Source organism: Larimichthys crocea, chromosome XVI (genome assembly GCF_000972845.2).
Source record: "Larimichthys crocea isolate SSNF chromosome XVI, L_crocea_2.0, whole genome shotgun sequence".
Classification (NCBI taxonomy): domain Eukaryota; kingdom Metazoa; phylum Chordata; class Actinopteri; family Sciaenidae; genus Larimichthys; species Larimichthys crocea.
The window spans coordinates 10,585,813-10,610,107 of record NC_040026.1 but is presented as its reverse complement, the minus strand read 5'-3'; the positions used below and the strand labels follow the sequence as shown (position 1 = coordinate 10,610,107).

At 39.3% G+C, this 24,295-nt stretch overlaps 3 protein-coding genes across 4 annotated transcripts; 1 reads left to right on the top strand and 2 right to left on the bottom strand.

Moving 5' to 3' along the window:
- The first annotated feature begins 62 nt into the window (after nt 1-62).
- Nucleotides 63-10,261, top strand: mosmo (modulator of smoothened). 2 transcript variants are annotated; one of them, XM_019272070.2, is made up of 4 exons: nt 63-869; nt 974-1,033; nt 7,575-7,787; nt 8,918-10,261. In XM_019272070.2, the coding sequence occupies exons 1-4, from the start codon at nt 851-853 to the stop codon at nt 9,100-9,102; spliced, it is 477 nt and encodes a 158-aa protein (XP_019127615.1). In that variant the 5' UTR covers nt 63-850; the 3' UTR covers nt 9,103-10,261. The 2 variants fall into 2 exon arrangements, with proteins under 2 accessions (XP_019127615.1, XP_010727993.1); XM_010729691.3 differs by having other exon boundaries at nt 65-1,033.
- A 1,030-nt stretch (nt 10,262-11,291) lies between these two features.
- On the bottom strand, nt 11,292-19,450 carry tmem235b (transmembrane protein 235b). The gene is made up of 5 exons (XM_019272075.2): nt 19,193-19,450; nt 18,935-19,113; nt 18,770-18,850; nt 18,532-18,669; nt 11,292-12,071 (listed from the first exon to the last, which is right to left on the bottom strand). Exons 1-5 carry the CDS (start codon nt 19,213-19,215, stop codon nt 11,842-11,844), a joined length of 651 nt encoding a protein of 216 aa, XP_019127620.1. The 5' UTR covers nt 19,216-19,450; the 3' UTR covers nt 11,292-11,841.
- Nucleotides 19,451-19,963: 513 nt separating this feature from the next.
- Nucleotides 19,964-24,180, bottom strand: birc5a (baculoviral IAP repeat containing 5a). The gene is made up of 4 exons (XM_010729692.3): nt 23,773-24,180; nt 21,693-21,802; nt 20,466-20,583; nt 19,964-20,248 (listed from the first exon to the last, which is right to left on the bottom strand). The coding sequence occupies exons 1-4, from the start codon at nt 23,878-23,880 to the stop codon at nt 20,156-20,158; spliced, it is 429 nt and encodes a 142-aa protein (XP_010727994.3). The 5' UTR covers nt 23,881-24,180; the 3' UTR covers nt 19,964-20,155.
- Nucleotides 24,181-24,295: the final 115 nt, after the last annotated feature.

Below are 24,295 nucleotides of genomic sequence, written 5' to 3'. Positions count from 1 at the left end.
CAACATAAGAGTGAAGGTCATCACATCTACAGTATCACCATGGCAACAAAGCAACCTGATTCAGAGGAAAAAAGCTGCAGAGAAATCATAAAGTAGACCATGAGTTGAAATTTTAACTTCATCCAACTCATTTAAAATAATTATTCTTTGCAATAACTCATGGTCAAACACTGGAATCGTGGGGCTATTTGCAGATTTTTCTCGCGAGAGTTGTCCACTATGGAGAGACACGACCTGCCCACTGCTGGGAGAGGACAGCATCGCCCTGCAGGACACACACTTTCTGTGCGATCAGCTTTTTTATTTATTTATTTTTTAAAGGGGTTTAAACGGCGATATTCTGCATGTGAGTGTGAAGCTCTTTGAGCTTCAGGAAGAAAAGAAAAAACTCAGATGTGATCATGGGCGGTGTTTTCCTCCTGGGTGTGCGTCCAGAAGAAAGAAAAAGCTCCCATATGGAGAGTGTGTGTGTGGGGGGGCAGACCATGCAGACTCAGGAAATAAGTGGACTGCATGCATGAATCCGTCTCCACCTCTGGAGATTTAATCAGATTAAAGCAAACTATATCTGTAATTTATCCACTTGATTTCTGCAAATATCACCGGGATGTATCCGGGGATAAATAATCAATGAGCCCGGGCTGTGATCCTCTCCTCCCGGGCTGGAGTACAGCCAGCAGTCCGGGCCAGGCTCGGCTGTTGGAGGACTAATGAAAGGGAAGAGTCTGCATATCTCACCGCCAGAGATCAAACACTATGTGCGGACAAATCGTGCACGATCATCGAGAGTTGGGATGATGATGATGATGATGATGGGACACGACGATGTTTATAGGTTTCTGACTCCTGAATGTCCCGCCTCCTTTTAGGTGAGACAGAGGCACACACACAAAAAAAACAGTCTGACCTCCACCTGTGTCCACCGACATGGATAAACTCACCGTCATATCAGGATGTCTCTTCCTCACTGCAGATATCTTCGCCATCGCAAGCATCGCCAACCCGGACTGGATCAGCACCTTAGACTCAGCTGGTAAGCTTGTTGTTGGCACTTTGTTGTTGGAAGTTTCACTACGTATCACTGTGTTTATGAGGCTTTGACGACAGAAAATGGCATGGAAAATGATCAGAAGTTAGAAAACACGTACCATCATTTAGAAGTGTGTTCAGATTTCTTGGATAGTTGGTGTTAAAATATATAATTGCGCACATAAACAAAGCTATATGATACAAACGTGTGTGACAGAGTGGCTTGTGATCCCTTTAGAATGAACCAATATGTTTTTTGTGGTAATCAAGGGTTGTTGAGTTTTCCTCAGATTTGCCTAAACTGGTGAAAATATTCAGTGTTTCACCAGAAAAATTTGAGAAAAGTAAAAAAAAAAAAAAACACACAAAAACATTAGTATATCACTTGGAAAATCCCAATCCCAGTGTTCCCACATATGATTGGATAGAAATGAGTGGACATGTAGAAATCTGTCTCCTGAATTCATAGGTCAAGCAAATGTAACCAAAGTCACAAAGTTTAGATACTAAAAAAGTAGCAAGGAACCATGATGCCAGTCTGCTCCGTGACATTTTATTGTCGATGTTCTTCCAACATCATCGTCATCCGGCCCTCTGCGTGGCTCATCACTTTGGTCTCTCTCCAGGGGTCACTCATATTGTAAACACATGCTGTCATTGTATTGCAGTGCATTTTTTCAAGGCAGCATTTTACAGTAAGTGCTACATAAAAAATGTTTTATTTTATATGAGATATTTCATGTTTGTATTTCTGCTGGTTGGAAGTGGCTGTAAAAAAGGTGATGGTATGTACATTAACCATTCATGATGTTGTAATATTTGAAGCAAAATGTGATCACAGTTGTTGGGTTGTTTGCCTAAGCTGCTGAACCACAGTCAATCAAATCCCATCAACCCACACCAACACAGTCCTCATGAAGCAGACCAGCTATGTTTTTAAGTGTTTCATAAAAAGTATGCTGCATTGCACTTTTAGGAGAGGAGAAATATTAATACTTTTTTATCTTACATATTATGCTTCCTTGTCAACGCCAAGCGACAACCTCTGCAGCTGTGAAGTGAAGCCAGTGAAGAAGTGCCAAAATCTGCACTTTTATATTTTGAATTATATTAAGGCTTAAAGTTATGCATAATTGACCGCATGGATAAACTGACAGGTGGGTGTCACTACAGGTGGCTTGTTTGAGCAACCGGGCTTCAATGAGCTCACCTCAGCTCCACCCACGCTCCACGTCTTTGCCCATTTTTAGATTAGTTGGGAGCTGACGGATGCACGACTGCCAAGATGGCAGCAGCCAGAGCCACCACACTCTGAACTTCACAACAGAAGTCATCTTCAGAAACCTGTGGGTGACGTGACCGATACGACATTTACACAGCTCACTTCTTTCTAACGTCACACCGACAGATCTTTTTAATTCAGAAACTTGTAGTCTTCGGCACCAACCGATGATCACTTGAGGACATTTTCACACAGCTCCCTCTGAAACAACTAAAATAACTTTTTATCTCATATGGAGTAGTACTTCCAACTTCCAACTTCTTCATATGTAAAATCAGAGGATGTCACCTTTTAGCTTTTAACAAATCATATCTGAGGATGATTTCATGAACTTTAACTTTGATTGTTTCATATAGTCATGGATATTTAATGTCAAAGAGAACACTTACGCTTTGCAGTCATGTTTTTGTGGCCTTTCAGTACATGTATTGTTTTATGAATAAGTTGGCATCTCACATCAGTGTCAACACCAGTTATTCTGGATTAAAATAAACATTTAGTTACCACAAATACAGCCAGTAATAATAATTTGTATATGCTTCTACGCAGGGGCGTCGCCAGAAATTTTGGGCCCCACGACAAAAAAATCGAATTGGGCCCCCTCTGTGCAGCTGTTGTCACCACATCTCTAGGACCTAACTATCCCATCAAAAGCTTTACATAACTCTAATTAAAGGCTTGCAACTGTTTTGCATCTTGTAGTTCAATACTAGTACTAGCACAATATTTACTGCTGGTGATTTGTACATGCATGCAAGTCTGCATACAGTATGCAGTGCAGTTCACTAGTTGATGCAAGATTAAAAACCACCATAAAATGTGCTAAAGGCCATTTTTTACAGTATCAATGTATTTTTATTGTACATTAATTAACATTAATGAACGATTTAAAAAAAGAAAAATGAACGAACTTAAAGATATATTAAATTTTCAATCCTTATAAATTAACATCATCCTCTCAAAACAATAAAAACAGCAGATATTTGAACTTAGCTGCACATATGTCAACAATATTTTTTGGGGCTCCTGTCAGTCATGGGCCCTTGGAATTGTCCTAACTTTTCCTCCCTATATGGTGCCCCTGCTTCTACATACAGTTGTTGCACAGGATTATTCAGATGCAAAGTCCAAAAGCTAAACATTGACTAAAACTGATGCAACAGACAAACAAACCATAGCATACGCGCAGCCGCCCGAGGTTCTTGTCAGCCTCCATCCTAATGCTACAGTGGAGATGAGATAAGCACATAACAGGCGTGCTGAGTGGTTGTTACAGGACTTGATTTTGTGTCAAAAATACTGACTGCCGCCGCAGGTTGAGTACATAACAAGCAGTTTTTGGTTGCATAATAAAACGAGTAAGCACACACCGAAACCTTTTGTCTCAATCGTCACAGTACAAAATATTTTCATCCTCCCATTCCTCATAGCAAACGATGGTGTGAAATGACTGTACTCACTGTACTAAAAGCATTTCCTTCATGTTTAATTAAGCGAATAGAAATGAGCTGAAGGCAGGAAGTGCTGTTTGGGAATGAAGATGTGTGACTTTTAATTAGGCCCCCTGAGACAGTAATGCTTTCCATCTGGAGAATTGAAGGCCCATGATGTGTTTTGTTTTTGGTTATGAGCGCTTAGCATAAACATAGACTGTGTCACATGACTTTAGGATTTTTCTGCGCTTATTCCACGTCTTATTTATTAGCTGTAGATTGTTTTAAACACAAAAAAAAACTTTACTCTTGACATTAAGAAGCACAGGCTAGTGTTCTCTAAGTGCAGGCTAAGGTTGGCCACTTTTAAAACACACAGACTCACACACAGACCATGGCTATGGCAAACATCTGATGTCAGTGCTGGCAGGCTCTCAGGGTAATAATCAACGGCATGAGGTATTCAAGACGGGAATCCCCACTCAGCACCAGATATGCCTTTGTGTCAGATTTAATGTGTATAGTGTTCAGAGTTAATAAATCATCTCAAAATTATGTTTATTTAGTCATTTCTGTGGGACAATGCATAGCTTTCAATGATATTTAGTATCAAAAATTAAAAAATAGTTAACAAGCAGAGCTTTGCTTTTCATAGTTTTAAGTGTAATTTCTGAAATAATCAACTTTCTGGAGCGGTTTGTCTCTGCCTCATATTTACTGCAGTGTGTCACTGGCCATAACAAGGCTAGAGTAGAAGAGTAGGTTGTAACTAAAATGTTGCCTTTGAATCTCTGGACCATCAGGATAAATCTGAGGCGGGGCGGGGAAGTGACAGATCAGCACTCAAGGCACTGAACCTCCAACTGGTCCAGAGGAGCTGTTCATGTTGTACATGTGCTCAGTGAACTTACTCTAGATGAATAAAGATGAAAATCTATATGTAGTGTTAAAATATGGATTTGGGAGTTGGGTCAGGTCCTTTTATAAACACTATAATATTACTGATCTTTGATCTAAAGCTTATTTTTAATGTTACAGTCATGCCCAGTCTCTTAAATTGCTCTGTGAGTGACTCCTTTCCATAACTTAGTCCATAACGTCACATAAAACTGTCAGCAGGTCTTAACAATCACTTATTTTGCGGTTATTCCTTTATATAATACAGGAGTAATGCCTGATGTAGCCATAATATGTGCAGTTGTTGTAGTTTCTCAAACATAAAATTATTCTATATTAATCTACTCTACTTCATAGTCATTTGTTTTTTATTGTTTAAGTTGTTCTCTCAATCATACAAACACAGTTCAAAGTGGATTTGCGACTTGTTTTTTTGGTTTTTTGGTACCGAGTCAGGCATGCGGGGAAGTGAATGCGCTATTTACATTGTCCCCCACCCTGCGCTATGAAAGGATGTGTTGAAAGGGAACAGGATGTCCTGTGTATAGGGGGAATAGGTCAGCCTGCAGGAGGATGTGGTTCGAGCCTGATATTCCATTCAGCCTGATCCTGGTATCATCACCCAGCACTCCATCCAGGAACTGGAGCCATTTCAAGCCAGTGATAAATATTTAAAGGGATGATTTCATTTTAATGGTATAATGGATATAGGAGCATTATGAAGAAGATCTGTCATCCCTTGGTTGTTCTGTAAGATTCATCATGTTACTTGTACGTCTCTTAAACATTATGTATTTTAAATATAGTAAACAGTTAAATGTAAATTGAGGGGTCATGGTGTGTGTAAGTACCAGTGTTTGTACAAAAGTAGCTTATTTTATTGAGTTTTCCTCCTAATTACAAGATGTTTCAGTGCTTTCCTGCGTTTTCCCTGCAGTCTTTGTGATTTTGGTTACTTGTAAGTTTGTCCATCATGACAATTATGTCAATTATACATTCACTGGGTTTATAGTTCCCCGAATAAATCCATAAACCAATGAAATGTATAAAGCTTTCATCTGTGTCTGCTTGGCAGGCTTGCTGAAGATAACAATAAGTAAGAAAAAAGGAGGAAGACAAAAGAATAAATGAAGGTGGGAGGATTTAATTTTGCATTAATGTGCTCTGTGTTGTGTGGAGGCTCCTGTGTAGTTTGACTGGATGTAGAGTTGAGCTGATCCAGTCTCTGTTGGGCTCCAAATGTGTGCGTGTTTGTGTGTGTTATATGCACAAGCCCTCGTAGCTGACATCACAGCACCCAGCAGGCTTTGTGAGACAGGAAGCTGTCAGATGTTTTGCCATCTGATGTAGGGTCATTGATATTTTCATTTCTGTCTCGGGTGTTCATCTTATGGTTTCTCTCTCTTTCTCTGTTGTACTTTGGTGGTCTGTGCCAGAAACCTGACCTTGTTTGACGTCATATATGAGTCACTGGGGGTCACTGCTGCCCCTGGCACTCCACTCATCAGACTGTTTCCATACCAACAGGTTCCTCAGCCTCTGGGCATTGTGGAAAATAAGAGGAACTCTTGGGAGGTCATCAGGTCTTACAGCCACATTTGAACAAATAATGTCATATATATTGCTGTTCATTTATGTGTAAATGTTATGTAAAGGAGAAAACTCATCAAACAGGGTGGTACTAGCATGCTGTAAGCTGCTTTTTATATGATGGATTTAATGTGCAGTGGTCTGTGGAGTATTATTATTATGAGCCACTTGCTGCAATTTTGTATGGGCTAAAATACCATCTGGAATGAATGTTACTGTGGAGCAGGGCTAATACAATCCTTGAACAATTCATCCCATACGAATGGGGTTTAAAGCTACCATATTATGGGTTCTGCTGTAACATTGAAGTGGCTGTAACAGATATTTTTATAATAGGGTATCAAATGACAATGTGAAAGGGGTCATTAGTAGTGATGGACGTCTTCAGCTCCATTCAGCTTTCAAGTTGTTAAGCTGTCAGCACCAGACAGTTAGCAACTGTCATTTAAGTGCAAGATATTTCACTCAGGGGGTTGGTAGAGACCAAAAATTAGTTCAGAGAAGAGTTTATATTCTACCTGTGTTCTCCAGGTGGCCAGATAATGTCTCCAAATAAATAAACAAGCTAACACGTTTGTTATATCAACTTATGTGTCAGTGTTCACACCCTGTTTCTGCTGCCCCCAGGTGACCAAAAAATGTTATAGCAGGTTTAAAGACTAGTGACTAAATAAACAGTCAAAAAGCAGTCATGTTCGTCACAACAGTGTGGGTGTGGTGTGGTGATATTTGATTGACAGTGGCCTGAAGTAAACAGATTCTTATTGTCCTTTCAAGGAAATCTGTTGCATAATAACATAACATAAATACATGAATACATTATACACCAGTCTCATACTCATAGCATCTACACATGACAGTTACCGACTGAGAGGGGACAAAACTCCTGCCATAGCGTGCCCGATTTCATTGCCGGGGATGTTACAACTGAATTAACTAAAACTGTTCTAACTAAGACCTGTTCAACTATAAGTAGACCCTGAGTGTAAAGTTTGTTGTCATAGTGTTCATATTGCCTCCTTTGACCATGTCCTATCAGCCAGGGGGACTTTGTCAGTATGAGCTTGGTAGACATCTGGGTTATTGTTAAGGTGCAGTTAGAGGTATAGTGCTGGTGTTGTTTCACTTATGTAGTACTGGTTAATCAACATATTCTGTATTTTGGGTTGTGATCTTTCAGAAAATGTTTTTGACAGGCTGCTGTGTGTCTGGCTGAAGAGAAAGAAAGCATATTTGCATTAATTAAATGCTTTTAGACAGCTGACTCTGTAATCTTTTCACTGATTTCACTGTTAATTGATTGATTGAACTGACACGTCTTTTCTCCATCCGTCTCCATCCAGGCTCTCTGACTGTGGGTCTGGTCCGGCAGTGTCAGACCATCCACGGCCGGGATCGGATCTGCATCCCTCCACAGCTGCCCCCTGAGTGGATCACAACGCTCTTTTTCATCATTCTGGGAATCATCTCCCTCACTGTCACCTGCGGTCTACTGTTCATGTCACGCTGGCATCGCGATGCTGCCCATTACGCCCGATGGATCGCCTTCACAGGAAGTAGGTGTTCACTTCCACCTCTCATTCTCTTCCATTCATCAATATTATGGATATTAAATTTGCTTTAATATAATTTTTTATACTTCGTAGCAGTAAATTACAACACCAGGGTCATAAATGAACTCCAACCTTAGGTAAATCTTTATATAAGGCCTGTGAAAATAAGAGATGGTACTTGAGAATCTCCTGTGAACTCGATGGAGCCTACCTCAACATCAGACTTCTGCGTTTTGTTTCAGGAAAGCTTTTAGGCTGGTAATCATGAACATCTTGACAAAGTGACTCAAGAGGAGCTGTGATTGATGTGCCGGTTTCTATTTTTACAGAAAAGAGTTTGTCTGTTTGAGAGGACCAGAGCGGGAGCTGCGCTTCACTCGGCTCTAAATATAGAAAATATGAAGCTGGTTCTCATAAGTAGACTCAATACTGGGGCACTTTAGTTCCAAGAACAACTTTTCAGTGCACATTTAGTTCCTGAAAGACAAAGTTCCCTGTATTCAGACAGATCTTCAAAGCCATGGCAGATGAACTACCCCTTCATTAACACCACCATTTATTCATTACTTTTACTTTTTACTATTTAAATAGATTAGCCATTGCACAACCTATCAGTTTAACCAATTTTCCATTACTTTTAGCAAAATGTAAACAATCATTACTTCAACCTGTTCCATTTTGCACATTACTTTGAGCTATTTCACCATTTATAACTTTTAGCTATCCATTTATCCAATACTAGATTTTACCCTTTAACTGTTCATCCATTCCTTTAGCTATTTTATCCATTTATTACTCTTAGTGTACGTAACAATTTGAACTATTGATAAGATAGACTTGATGATCCCACACTGCGGAAATTCATTCGTTACAGCAGCTCACAATACACAAGATGGATAAGAAAATACTCTAAGAAATATAGAGAAAAAAAATATATACTTGAAATAGAAAATAAAATATAAATAAATAAAATATGATAGATTTTATTAGATTTCTTTGCACATGTCAGTTTTCTCTGGACATGTTTAATTACTTAGCACAGACTAAATTTGATTGATTGAATAATTGAATGCTTGGTCTAGATGGGATGTTAATGCTCTTCTTTCTCTGCTTCTGTTTGTCATCTGTCACAGTGGTCCTGTTCTGCATGGCTGCCCTCATATTCCCAATCGGCTTCTACATCAACGAGGTTGGAGGACAGCCATATAAGCTTCCCAACAACACAGTCGTGGGCTCCTCCTATGTACTCTTTGTTCTTTCCATATTCTTCACCATAGTGGGACTGTTGTTTGCTGGGAAGGTGTGCTTACCTGGTTGACATATCCTCCTCCTCGTCCTCCTCCTCTTCTGTTTTGGAGAAACACCACCATTGGGGGGAAATGGTTTTAGACTTGACCCATCCATGGCAGTGTTGGAGGTATCGTCGGAGTAGAACAGAGCATCTGTTTGTGTGTTTTTCCTTTTGGATGAATTGTCACGATGCTCGTAACGAGAGTGGAAATCATTGAGATCCATCTGTCCATCTGTTCGTTCAGAGACTGAGCCGGCGCGGAGAGCTCTGAAATAGCTCTCATCATTGTCCGTGCTGAATGATGAAGTGCTAAACAGAGGAGGGGAATGTTAAAAATAAAACATGATGGATGATGGATAAAAACATCAGAACTTTGGAGCCTTTGCGATATTATCCGTCATCATTAGATTTTAATAACCTTGTGCTTCTGATGAAGAACCCAGGATGCACATACTGAGATTAGACTGTCAGGCCTGATGATGGCCAGAGAACCAAATATCAGTCATCTTTAACATGATGGAGGTTCTTCGTTGACCACCGCTACATGGAATCACTTGTAATATAAACAATGAAGTTTCACTTTCTTGGAACATTTTATTTATTTGTTTAATAGTTCAGTTCTTTTTTTTTTTTTTTGGTAAAGATGTTTTTTTATTAAATGTATCCCAGAGTTTCCTCCTTTTAATATATGTGTTGGATCACTTTGCCTTAAAGAACTGTTAACCTTAAAATAACTCTAACATCTGTCCAAAATGATTGGTATTGATCAACATTAAAAAACATGCAAGTCAAGCTCTCTTCTGTCATTATAGGGTGAGAAATATAAAGTATCGATTGATGCTGTTTAAGGATGATGAGCTGGTCTCGATGACGCTGTTGAACACTCTGGTGGATCACCAGAGTAAGACCCACATCGACATGTCAAGCCTGTTCTGGTCTCTCTGTTACAGCTTTTGTTATTTTTAACGATGTAGTGAATGTATTACTCACCCTTTTTAACCATTTCCCAATGTTTAAACACTGTATCAAGAAATGAATGAATCTGGCGAGTCTGTTTTATACCTTTGGGTCGAGGATGCGTACTTAATTTCTGTACAAATGAACAGACGGCCAGTCTGTGTCATCTTCTAGAAGCACTATGATGTTCTTAAATGAGCACGGAGGATCTCATCTCATTAAAAATGACTCACTGAAAGACTAATTGTCTCAGCAATTTGTTTTGACAATTTGTTTTTGATGATCATATTACTGTAGCTCCTGACAATCTGAAACACTTCACAGGGAGAGGAGGCCAGGCGCAAAGATGCAGACAAGTTAGCAGCAGCTACTCAGGCTGCGTTCATCAAACAAAAAGTGTTTTTTCTTCATTTTAAATGACAGTATATTTGAAAACCGACATATAACTGCTGTTCTGTAAAGAGGACTAGATGTTTTCTGTGTTCTTTGACTTCTTGGCTTCATGAAACATTTTCACATCTCATTTAGTCTCAATCTCAAGGTCGGAGCAAAAAAAAAAGAAGAAGTCTGGCTCACTTGTTTGTAAAGTTCATTGGCCAAACTGTATCCTGCTTTTGTATTTAATGTTTATCAGTAGAAAGGCAGGGCTTGTTTAGAGCACAATCTCATCTGTGTGGATGCACGGGATGTTAGGGTTGCCATAGAAACATCTTAGAAAAGTATTTAGCGATGTGTGTGTTGTGTTTTTATGACGAGATCAAGTCAGCTGTTGGTGACCGCAGCAAAGCTTCAGTCACATCCCACCTCTGCTGCTAAAAGTCAAGTTATACCAACTGCCTTTGACCTTCAAGCCAAAACTCCCTGTCACAAGTCCTGCTATTTTTAAGTATATCTACTTTGTCCCCTTTTTTCTTGGAACACTTTGCTGTCTTCAAGGAAACAGACAACGTAAGAGGAGAAAGAGACTTAAGTTCTGGTGCCACAATGAGCAGCTTCTCTCTGCCCAAGTTTAAACTAGCAACAACGACAGAAAAGAAATCTCTTTGACAATTGACACTTTCATAGTATCAAGCATAAGACAGGATTTATGTAAAACTTTTTAAGATTTATGAGAGAATTTGTGGTCTAATTACACTTCACAGTAGGAGGACATGGATGCACACATTAGAAACAAGATTATAGTTCATAAACTGCCGTTTTAATTAGCCTTCTCACCAAACAGCTCAAAATTAACCACTCAGTTCTCCAGATCAAGCTCAAAACACAAGCAGTAAGTCAGTGCCGTAGTGTAGTGTTTTATAAGCAGCAGTCATATGGAACAAACACATTTTCAATAAAAAAAAATATGCACGTTCTGACAGTAAACGTTCAAAAACAACAGTTACAGTTTACATGACATTAATCTGCATGAAAAATGGGGGGCAGTGTGTATGTGAAATGTTGTGATATGCATCTATCTATAGATTTAAAGTAATATGAAATGATCTTAAATTGTAAGCTTGTCAGTTTAGTTTGGCACAGACTACAGTTTGACAATCACCACTGACTGTGCATGACCTGTTCTCACCACAAGAGGACGTAATTGGTCAGATTTAACTCAGAGTAGTCCACCACTTCTCTTACTGTAATTCACCAGAATGTCTAATCTGGGGACATTCAGTCTCATAAAACACTCTTTAAAAACCTTCAAAGCATTAGTACCATGCAGCTATTGTTTGTCACCTTGCTCTAAAGCAGGGCAGAGCCACATGGCTGCCAATAAACGTACAGTTCAGCACAGTTCATTCTCAATCCTGGTGGAGGTTTGTGTCAGGCCATGATGGGACTGCTGTGCTGCAGCTTAGCCATTCGAGCAGCTACGAGCAGCAGTATGCCACTGAGAAGCTCCAGACCGTAAGAGAGCCAGGCCAGACCCAGAGACCAGCCGAAGGAGGTGTGAATGGAGGCCAGACCCTCCGGCCCCACCAGCCTCTCCGTCTCAGCCAGGGCCTGGTATGAGTAGATGATGTAGAGGGTCACACCACACAGGGTCAGCAGACCTGGAAGGATGCAGAAGGATGTATCATACATACATAATAAAAGTAGTAAATCAGTGCTGGGTTTCTGAACTCAGCTGGACAATGGCTAGACATCACGGTAGCGTTTTGTTTAGTTATGATTTTGTTGGATCAGAAATATCTTTCATAGCCTTTATTTTTAAATCGGTGCTTTATACATTGAAAATCTTCATCCACATGGGTTCCTCACAGTGTAAAATGTAGGAGCTGAGTACTATCAAGGCTATTTATTCAAGAAAAACCTCTAATATATATTTATGACTTACACTTAATGCTTCCGAAGACAATGCAGAGGTTATTATGAAGCGGAAGTACGCAGCAACCAGAGCTCCATGCTGAGAACTCATCAATAAAACCAAACAATAACATCAAGCCATTAGCCACCAGAAAAATCTCATATTGTGAGAGGCAGGAAATATACTGACGCATGTGTTGTCTGCTTACACACCATCCTGGTCACCAGAGACTACACTGAGACACACACAAACCGACACCGTGCCCGCAAGTTTCACAATGTTGCTATTGGAAACCCTTTTAAATTTGATGGCTTGCTACTGGTTTTAAGGGGATGCAAGTGGAACGCAGAGGCTACCCAGGGAGGCACTAATAATCCTTTTATTACGATTAGACCCCGAGGTGCTATGAGCTCACAGAACGATGAAGAATCAGCATCTGATTGTCATGCAATTGCTGTGAAAAGCAGAGATGCAGATACAAACTGGAAACTGCCTCAAATACTGTACATGCAGACAGAACAATTACCACTACTACTACCAGAGCTGGAACAAATAATTGATGGATAGACATAAAGCTATCGGCAAGGATCTTGACAACTGATCTTTTAAGCTATTTTTTGAGCAAATATAGCAGCTTGTATGTGTATATTTGCAAGCATCTGGGCCAGATGTTGTGCTCTGGGAAGTTATGAGCTAGGAATGTAGATGATGTATGAATCAGTTGTTCAGTACACTATTTTCTACTGGATGGATTTCCATGTTGTTTTGTACAGAGATTCATATTCCCCAGAGGATGAATCCTAGTGATGTTGGTAATCTTCTGACTTTTCTTTTGGTACCAACATTACGTTGACGTGGTCTTGAATGAAATGTCTTTACAACTATTTGATGGGATTGCCATGAAATGTGTTCACGTTCCCCATGTGACACACAGGGACTTTCCATCTAGTGTCACCATCGAGTCAAACTTTCCATTTGTCCTACTCTTTGGTTATGATCAACCCCTGCAAACGAATGATATTTGTATTTAGCGCTAATTAGCAAATGTTATCGTGCAAAATGTATAAAGTAATTGGTAAACATCACCTGCTAAGCATGACAACATTAGCATGCTAACATTAGCGCATTTAGCTCATATCTTCACTCTTAGTCACTATTTTTAGTGACTAAGAGTGTTCTTAGTTCTATTTTTTTTTTTTTTAAGATTTTTTTTTTGGCCTTTTATGCCTTTATTGATAGTACAGCTGAAGATAGACAGGAAGCAGGGGGCAGAGAGAGGGGGAGTGACACGCAGAAAATTAGCCGTCCGACGCGGGATTCGAAATGGGGCCAGCCGTAGCGAGGACTGTAGCCTCCACACACGGGGCGGCCGCTTAACCCGCCACACTACCGACCGCCCCTTAGTTCTAAATTCCATAGAAGTGTTGAACTTTTTACACCATGTACCACCTCAGAAAATATTATAAATTAATTTATTTCATTAAAAAAAATAAAAAATTCAGATATTTCTACAAGTACCATTAGAAAGTTTGTGTACAACCAGTGGTACATATACCATAGTTTGACTATCAAGGTTATAGACCAAAAAAATTAATAACTTAATGCTAATTCCAAAACTACTTTTACAGCAAGTGATGCTTTTACCTAACAGACAGTTTTTTTTTATACCACGCATTCTCCTGGTACTATTACTGAAATTAATTACAATAAATTTCCACATTTTAAGCACTGCAATGCAGACAACAACAGCAGTAAAAGCAATAATGAATATGGTCAGTTACTCAATATTAATGACATCACATCAGGTAATCCTGCTTTTTGTTGGGAGTCTGGATTGGGGTTCAACATGGACGCACTCTGTAAATGTTCTCATTTCAGAGTAAACCTGAAATTAAAAGTTAAGTGCATGGGAAGTGTTGAAACTATTGCTGCAGGGAGCCCGTACAAATACTCATTAGGCTGTTTAATGGTTGCTGAGGAAAGTAGTTGTAGCAGTAGAGCGAAAACAGAACAAAGCAATTAACACAACATTCTAATTATTTTATATATATATACACACTATACAATGGGGAGAAGAACTTTTCAACATGTCAGCATTTTCCTACAATTAACATATTTTCAGTGCTGCTATTCACAAATTTAAACCAAACATACTGATGTCTGGTTTTTAAATTTCAATGAAACTAAAGAAATCAGAACATTCCACTCCATGTTTGTGCAATAAAGTGGAATGACTCTGGGAAAAAAAGTACTGAACACCCTTACTGAAATGTATTTAATAGTTGGTGCAGTAGCCTTTGTTTTTGTTTGCAATGAGACCTTCAAGAAGATGCTTCTTGTATGAAGAAACTACTCCTCTTAGTGTTCAAGGGAAAGTCTTCTGCGTCTTGATCTTGAAATCTTGAAGGTATGTCCACAAATGTTCCCCTGGGTTTAAGTCTGGTGATTGACTGTGCATTTATTTTCCACCTCTGGAAGATCCACCTGCATCTCATCCTCATCGCCCTGGTAGATAGCAAAAGATTCTTATCACATAGTACATGGCCCCATTCATCCTCCTTTGATAATTCGGATTCCCCCTGTACCAGGAGAAGAATAACAGCCTCATGCGATGATGCTTCCACCTCCAAACTTCACTGTAGGTATGGTATTTTAGGGTCACAGAGCCATGCTGTGACATATTGTGGCCGAAAAACCTGATTTTCCCAATAATTTACAAGCTTTTCTAAATGTTGTGTCTTCAATAATGAAGTCTTCTGGGAGGATGGAGGTGTGCATGGAGACCACGGTCGAGTAGATTGCCTTTTGTTTCTCTGTAACGACTATACGTGCCGCTTCTTTCGGGAGCTCTTTTTGAGAGATCCTTGGCTGTCGGGTTACTCTTCTGACTAACTGTCTGACTGCCCTGTTGGGAATCTTGAGAGAAGCTTGGTTGATGAGGGACTGATGTTCTTTTCACTTGTGGATGTGCCCCCAGTGGTGGTTATTGGAGCATTTAGGAGTTTGGTCTGTCAGTAATCAGTGCCATTGCTATGCAGCTCAGCAATTGTGTTTGCAAAGGCCTTGGCAAAGCTTTTCTCCTGTCTCATTCCACTTTATTACACATATTATTTTCTATAGTGGAGTAGAATGGAATGTTACTCTTTCTTTATCTGTGTAGTCTTATTGAGTTAACATCAATGTCTCATATAAATTCCATGTGAATAGCTGCATTGGAAATATGTTTAATTAAATAACTCTTTACTCCCATTTATGTTGGTCTTTCATTAACACAATATTAGAACGACTAAGGATGCATTCATTCATTGCTCAGGTATTTAAAGGTAAATTGGCAAATATAAATATCTAACTAAGTCAAACAAATATAATTTCAAGAGCAGCCGAAGGCTGAACGACAAACATTGTGAAAGGAAAATGTCTGGCTTGGCCAGAATTTGCTGTCAACAAGTTCACAAGACAGCTCCAATCTAATTCAAGCTTTTATTCCACACCACACATTGCCATGTGCTGCATATTAAACGGAGACTATAAAGAGTCTTTTTAAGTAAGTGTTTATCCATCACAAGGTCCTCTTTATGGAGGTCATAAGGCGTTGGCAGCAGATCCAGAGTGGAGAAGAACTTTGCCAGATACTCAGGCACTATTGTTTATGTGCACATGAATAACTTGATTACTGTAAATACCCGGATTAACATAACATGGTTTACAGTAATCTAACTCTGCCAATAACCCAAATTTATACAATTTGCTTGAGAGTGAAATAATTATCAAGGTGTCAGTAGCTCACAGGAATATCATAGGAAAAAAAGATACATCTATACAACCTCTCAAGACAAGCAGATGCATGTAGTTTTAGTTGTGGCATTATTTTTATTTGATTACATTTTATTGTTTAAATCAGGTCTGTTACTGGCTGGTACGTGTTACGTGGTTGTTGTTTGTTTAAACAGAGAGCTTTTCATCTAGTTTATTATGTTACCTGTGTTGCACAGATTTAAGACACACTAAAAGAAAGACTGGTGGGGGAATAACAAGTTTAGCAAGACGACTAAAGAAGACTAATCAAGTTATTCTTTAAGTTTAGAAAATCAGGTTAAGGTGTTGCAATATTTAGAGTATCGTCCTAATCTTAATATTAAGGTTAGTTAACTTTAATAATTCAGAGTATCGTTACATTATGCACATATTGTGTCAATGTTTTAAAAACATATTGCAGAAAAGTATTGATTCTAAACTAATTTTAATCAGAACAAGATTTTTATTATTTAATGTGTAATTTTATCACATGATGACATGTATCAATAAAATAAATTGTGATATTGATTTGAATGATTTACACACAGCTTCTCGTAGACACACACACCATATCCCTTGTTTCTTTAGTTGTACTGTATACAAAGTCTTTTTATGACCTACAGTGTCATCCTCAACTGTTCCGCAAAAACAAAGTGAAATTAAAGATGTTATTAAATAAATCACATAACGTTGGAGACATAAATTTGGGGTGCAGTTGTTTCCAAGACAATTTTACTTCACTGTCGTGACACCTCACAGACCAATAAAAATAAAAGTCCAAGATGAAGCACATCTGATGTAACAGAAGCAAGTTGTCCATTTGGCCATAGTCAGTAACTTTAACTCAGTTTCAGCCCTGAATATAAAGTGCTGCCATCTGCACAGATTAACCACATGGCCATGCTCTACTGCTACACTCCAGCTGGGTATATGCCACCAAACCCTCCACAGCTTTCAAGTGTTTTCCATTTTATTCTGCAGTAGAATTGTTCATTCAATTTTGCATGAATGGAGACACTGAAATTTAATCTAAACAAATAAAACAACAAAGAAATCTTATCTGTATCTGTTCTGCTCTTTAAATCCTGATTTGGATTATTCAACTTCTTTCCACCCTTGTTTCCACCAGAAAAACTAAAATAGCAAATGCTATAATTTCTTGCATAAGAGTAAGAGTTTCTTATATGTTTAACATTTTAAAGCAGTGAGATTCATTTTCCACTAAACATAACTGATGAAAATGGTAAGATGGAGTGCACACACTTTGCCGACCCAACTATTTTAGTGAAATGATCTTTAACAGCGAATGTCGGGACAAACGACTGTTCTCTTCTTTAAACCACCGCCTAATGGATGCATAGAAATTGCTATCTTCGTGATTTAGCGCCTCCAGTTTCAAGTGCAATATTACTGTTACTGTTACTGTAAATATGGAAAATTGTTGCTGAGCCCTGTTATGTCGTCTGCTTGCCCAGCTCCAGTTCTGGCACGACACCTGCTCTGCTCCAGAGCGCACCCCGGGCCTCTTCCTTGTGGTCCAAAACACCTCTGGTACAAACACTAACACTGTGCTCTGAGCTCACAGTCCAGGCAGCCCAGCTAACAAACTGAGCTAACAGCAGCTAGAGTTCTCAGCAGTTTTGTTAACCATCCATCAAAAAACTAGAACCAGGAGACTCAAAAAAAGAGAACTGAGGCAGAGCAGATGGAGGACATAAGAGGGCAAACAAAATTTTCAGTTTCATCAAAATTACTGAAAGAGTTGATGGTCTGTGACTTAGGGCCATTAAGCTTTTCTCATGAGTGATCATACCCGGAGCACAAAGTAATGCAAGAACAGACATACAGGGCGTGAAGTGTGAATGACAGAGACATCATTTAGCCGATTACACATGGATGCATCATCAACGTGATCTTAAATGTGTTGTTTTATAGTTAAACAGTTGCACTATGTTGCTTTAACCTCGAGGTAAATGATCCAAAGCAGAATTGCACTGATGTGTGCCTCTTTGTTGCACTCATTGCAGTATATTGAGTCATTCCTATGAACACCATCTCTCCTCTTAGAACTTAGTGGCAATAATCTCTAATTTCAGTGTTTCAACCACTATTAAATCTTAAATGTGATAAAAGCTTTGCCTTCTAGATAGAAAGCACAGTAGTTATGAGACGGCACAACTCATACTGTGTCGATAGGAATTCCATATTCTGATTTTTTTTATGTTCTTCTAAATATTACTAGTAGTAGATACACTGGTAGCACTGATTCATCTTGGTGCATGAGTGTCGATGTAGGTTTTGGCTTTTCTTTTAATGGATCGGTCTTGAATGGCTGCCAAAATAACGTAGTGGGTACAATAAAGAGCTGAGGTGAGAGCACACCTGAACAAAGGAACTGAACCTCAACTTACTGCAGATGAAGAAGTACAAGGCTGTGCCAGTGAGGAGGACAGGGCTCCGAGCCAGGGAGCTGACTAGTCCACAGATGCCACCAAACAGCAACAGGACCAGGCTGAAGGGAAGCACGACCACGATTGCACTGTGCATGCCTGCATAGAAACAGACACACACAAAAACAGATTATAGAACATCTGTGGTGTTATGAATTAAAACCTCATTATGTGTTATGACTGAATCAAAGAGACTCACTCAGCATGTGCAGCTCAGTCTCAGAGTACCTGGAGTAGTCAGTTGTGAAAGAGTCGATGGAGTCTGCGTGCATCTTCCCACCTAAAAGTCCAAGTTATATTAAAACAGATTCATTGAGTGCGTTAATTCTCAGTAATTATGCGCAAACGTGGATAAGAAGCTCACCTTCGTGGATGCTCCACAGTCCAGAGTGAGAGCTCATGTCCTCAAAGTCGCTGATGTTCATAGGATTCATCTCTATGATGTACCAGTACTCTGTTCCGAGGGAAGTCGCCAAAAACGCGAAGCTCAGGATACCGCAGATGCCGGCTGCGATCACCAGACAGCCAAAGGTTACCTTCATCCTGTGCAGGTGAGGGTTGAAGTGGCGCGTAAACGGTGATGGCTTTAACTCATGCGTGGCGCGGATTTTTCTTTTCTTACCTTTTAAACGTGGATGCGCTCATTACGGGGTGCGTAAAAGAAAAGGGAAAACACAGATATGGTGCGGAGGTTATCCAGAATCTACAGAATGGAGAAGATTAACTTATCCTTGAGTGAATCACAAAACTACACGAGGATGACCAGGCTGACTAAAACAGCAGCAGCTTCTGTCTGTTTGGGTGGGACTTAAATTGAATCGGGTGGCGCACACGTTTACGCACGACATGGAGAGAGAGGATATTATAATAAGGGGAGACTCTAGAGTAAGCTGCGCCTCAAGGAAAGGAAGAGATGGAATAAAGACATATATAATCACTTAAATTATCTGAGGCTGGAAGAGCAGTGCACGAATTTTTCATCAGCAAATTATTTTCATGTCAAGATGACATAAAACCTTTTGAGCTTCTGCTTGTTATATGCATTATTGAGCAATGATGGCTGGACTTTATTGCCAGTTTATTTGATTAAAGAAAGTAATGTAACATGTTTTAACATGTTTTTTTTTTTGCTGTTGTTTAAGTTATAATAAGGATGTAGAATTATCCATCCCACTGTGATGTAGTAGAGGAGTAGGAAAATAACTTGTTTCCTCAATTATATGCTAAATTAAATCATTATATAGAGCTACCATGTGTATTAGACAGGCTTGGTGTTGGGTCATGTATTGAGTCCACAGGAAGAGTAGTTATAATAAAGTAAAGGGGCTCTAAATAAAGAAACACATTAGTAAAATCCCCACGAGAAACCCCCTGATTAAATAAAATAATTGGGGAAACTGATAAGAACAAATTTAATGAATAAAAACAGATCACATGAAGACATTAAAGATGACAGATGCACAGTGTTAAAAGAAGACATGAAGGGAACATAGAAATCAGCACAGAGAGAAACCAGTCAGTTGCTTTCCAGCTACAATTAAATCTCACACGCCGCCCATCTCATTCATCAGCATCTATTCTTGTGTCACTCTTCGCCCATGGCTGTCTTGATGATATCTGCTCGTCTCAATTTGGCTGCCTCTTCAAACTTGCCGATGGCCTCGTTACAGGATTTGTTCTGTGAGGGGAGGAAATGAAATCTGGATCAGAACTGCTGCCGTGGTCTCTTGTTCTCACAGGAACTTACCGACAAATGTGTTATTAGTCTTAAGAGATGATAATAAGAGATCAGACTGGAATAAATATGTTGCCAGTTTCATCTGAGTTAAACGGAAAATTGATTACATCATGCATTTATGTAAGCCAGCAATTTGAAAGTCCTCTGGTGAACGTACAATGATGGACTTGTGCTTCTCCTTCTGTAGTTTGAAGAATTCCTCCACCGTCAGCTCTTCTACTTTTTTCTTCAGGTTGATGAAGTGGCAGGATGCTGAATGGGATTTATGCTCCTTTCTGGCAAACAAACAAGAGAGTGATGAGGGGACGACATTTATTTAATTTCAAAGGACACACATAAGAAAGGACCTGAAATTGAGATGGACTGCACTGTTCTACTTTTTCTACATAGAATGATTTTCTTAAGGCTTCTGTAAGGAGGGAACAGTCTGGTTTCGAACACAAGCCTGCTTGCTGTGAAAAAAACAGCCAGCAAACACAAAATTATACACGTCTTGTGTTCAACAATGACAACTCCACTGTGACTCAAGCTGTGTCATTTCAATAACCATGAACATGGTGCAGATATTTGCAGCAAGGTCAACGCGAAAGTACTGGTACATCGGTCACAAACACTGCAAAATTATGTCTGTGAGCAGAACAGTCTTGTGAATTATAACAACATAAGTGGAAAGTTTTACTGGAAATGGAATAGTGTGGTCACAAGCAAACTCTCACAAAAAACGAACATGTGCTCTCAAACATTTTAAACTACGGCCTCAAAAATGAATGCTGGGAATCAACAGCTCTTAGTTAAGGCTTCCGGCTATTTTATGTAATTGTGGAGTATTTATGTCCACTGGTTGCATCACCAGATTTCCCACAGAAGAAGATTTTATCACGAGTCCTCGGGTCAAAAAAAGCAGCCACAAATTGTGTTTATCTGAATCATTTTGTTGTCACATGTATATATATAAAAATACACATACATACATACATACAGACGCACATACACACATACATACATACTCAGGTCAGGTTCAGCATTTTTTAAAAGGCACTCCATTGATTTGACATATTAAAAAGTTTATTATTATTATTCAGTTTATTAGTCATGTGGCGTCTGCCCACAAAAACAGTTGTATGTGTCTTCTGTCTGTCTGATGATTTACTTGATTATTTGCTAGTATAATTCAGTTGTGTTATTGCTTGTGGTGAGCTACTCGTCTTTTCACCCTGTTGAATTATATCCCATTTGTCGAGACCAAACTATTTTTTCTAAAGAGTTATGTTAATTTAAAAAAAAACAAGATTAACTCAAATTGAAATTGACGTAATGAATCTGCACAATTCTGTTTTTTTGCGTGTGTTTCTGATCCATGAGGCGAGTAATGTGGTTATCTTACTCTGGGTCATCCTCCGGCTCCCAGCCCTCCAGCTCTTTAAGGCAGAAGAAACACATGGCGGTGTCTGGACTGTTATCCGAAGGGGTGTGAATAAAACCAGCTTTGGCCATCTGGAGAAGCAAATCAAGAGGCATTTTTAAAAAATACTGCATTTAATGTTGAAACGATTAGTCAATTAATTTACTAGACAGAAAGTTAAGGGTCAATATATGTAGGACTGGGCCAGAATTATAGTTCAAGATGGTTAAAAAATGGTAAAAATTGTGTATTGTGTTGCAGAGATATCTACTGAAATTATGCATTCAAACATTTTCCACGACTGCTTATCCTCATCAGGGTTGCAGGGGCTGAAACCAATCCCAGCTGACATTGGGCATGAAGCAAGGTACAACCTGGACATGGCACAAGCAGTCATTCATGCTCACATCTATGGCAAATTTAGAGTCACCAGTTTTAATGCCTCAGCCCCAGAAAGGACCACGCCGGCTGGAGCCTTGCTGCGAGGAACCTTCTTGCTGTGTGTAATGACTACCACTGAGCTGCAGCCTCTACTTTATAATACCACCTGTGCCTTGACAGTCACTGTAGCATTTTTTGGGGATTAAAAAAGTGGATTTGAGATATGAGACTACTTCATATTTATACAGAAGCAAAGTGCTGGAAATAGTGTGTTCCTGTTGAAAAACAATCATTTAAAAAGTTGTCTGCTTGTCACATTGCGGACAATATTCTTTTCTTTTTTTTCCTCCACAAAACAACATAATCAAAACACAACAAAAGCTCTTTATGTTGGGTTCATATCACTTTTACCTTTGTGAGTGAACATGAATAAACACAAATTATCCCGCAATAATGTTGTAACCACTTAGCATTACTGCGACTAAAGTTTGTATGGCGTATACATTTTTGAAGACACTGCAAGTTTTATTAAGCTTAATCTAACTGTAAACAACCTGAGCATCAGTCTCTACAACTCCTCCCTCAAAATATCAGACAAGTCAAGCCATCGAACTGGCTTGTGCAATACAGAAGTGAAATCTTCCACACATGCATACTGCACTTTAAACAATGAGTGTATTCTCTGTACAGTCTCTCAAAGACTAAATTCTTTAGAAGGTTTTAGATTTACATATTGTATAGTTCACTGTTTTTATTTTACTGTTACTGGTTTTATTTAACTCTTATTTATACATGTGTATATAGTGTTAAAATAGGATATCGTATTATATTATATCGTATTTCTGATTCTATTTCTTGGTGCATTTTGCCAGGAAATATATAAATTGCCCCTTTAATTACTTTATTCTATGACTCTTTTATTACCAAGCAAAAATGCCCACAACTGAAAAATAAGCAGATTATTAAATCAGCAGATTCACAGAAAGCAAACAGTAGTAGTAGTTAGTTTCAGTAGGAGTTAGCCTTTTAAATGCAAAGATGACTCGTCCAGGGTGTATCCCACCTCATAATGATGAGCGGTTGAAAATAGTTGGATGAATGGAAATGTCTTTAGATTAGATTCAGACAAACAATTTGAAGACATCACAATGGACCATTGGGAATTGTGTATGGACATTTCACACCATTTTCTGAGATCTGACAACCATTTTCAGGCTAGATGGTGAATTACTTGAAAACTAACAAATCCATAATGGAAACACTTTATTCTGCTGGGCGGATGTAGCTCAGTCTTTGGCTCAAACCATAGAGACTTGGCTTGGGAACCGGAAGGTGGCTGGTTCAAGTCCAGTATGGACCAAAGTATGAGAGGTGGACTGGAGGGGTGCCGGTTCACCTCCTGGACACTGCCGAGGTGCCCTTGAGCAAGGCTAGTAACAATAACAACATCTACCCATGGAGCAACCTGTATTATATTAGCAGCAATAATACATAAAGAGTGATTAGCAACAACGCTTTTGTTACCCATGAAATGAGTCTCAAACTGTCAAGCCTTTCACTGTGAGACGTTAATATAACCTCGTTGAGCTACCCTAAAACAATACACAGAGAAATAAACCTGCAGTTCATTCATCTGTGACGTCACAGTTAGCATTTAGCACAAGTCAACCGTTACACTCACGTTCTCCGGGGTGCACGAGCAGTCTGCGTCGAAAGGCCACCCCGCGAAAGTTTTCAGTCTGTTCTCGTAAAAGTACATCTTGGTGTCATCTTCGTTACACGGCTCCATTGTGGCTAAAAAAAATAAATGTCAATAACTTCAGCTTAGTGTGTCAGCGAGCACCTGAAACCTCCGAGGCTGTTTTCAAATTTCGCTTCCAGTGTTTTGATTGGCCGATGAAGATCACGTGTGTTAGTGTAGTTTTTCTTCTTCTTCTTCGTGTACTGACAATATGAAAAAGTGTACGGCTGCGCCACCCGGTGTTCGCTGATGTACAGACTACTACCGCCGCTAAAACCTTAAATAAACAAAAATAGATTGTTTAGAACACATTCCCCTCGACTTATACCCTCTTCTGTGGTGCCAGACATAATTATGAACACTAAACCCGCCGTCTGTCGTTGGACTTCCGTTTACCTATCATGGGTAATGTAGTTCTTGGCGGTAATTGGTCCGAACAGGACGCGCGGAACTTCATGCGTGC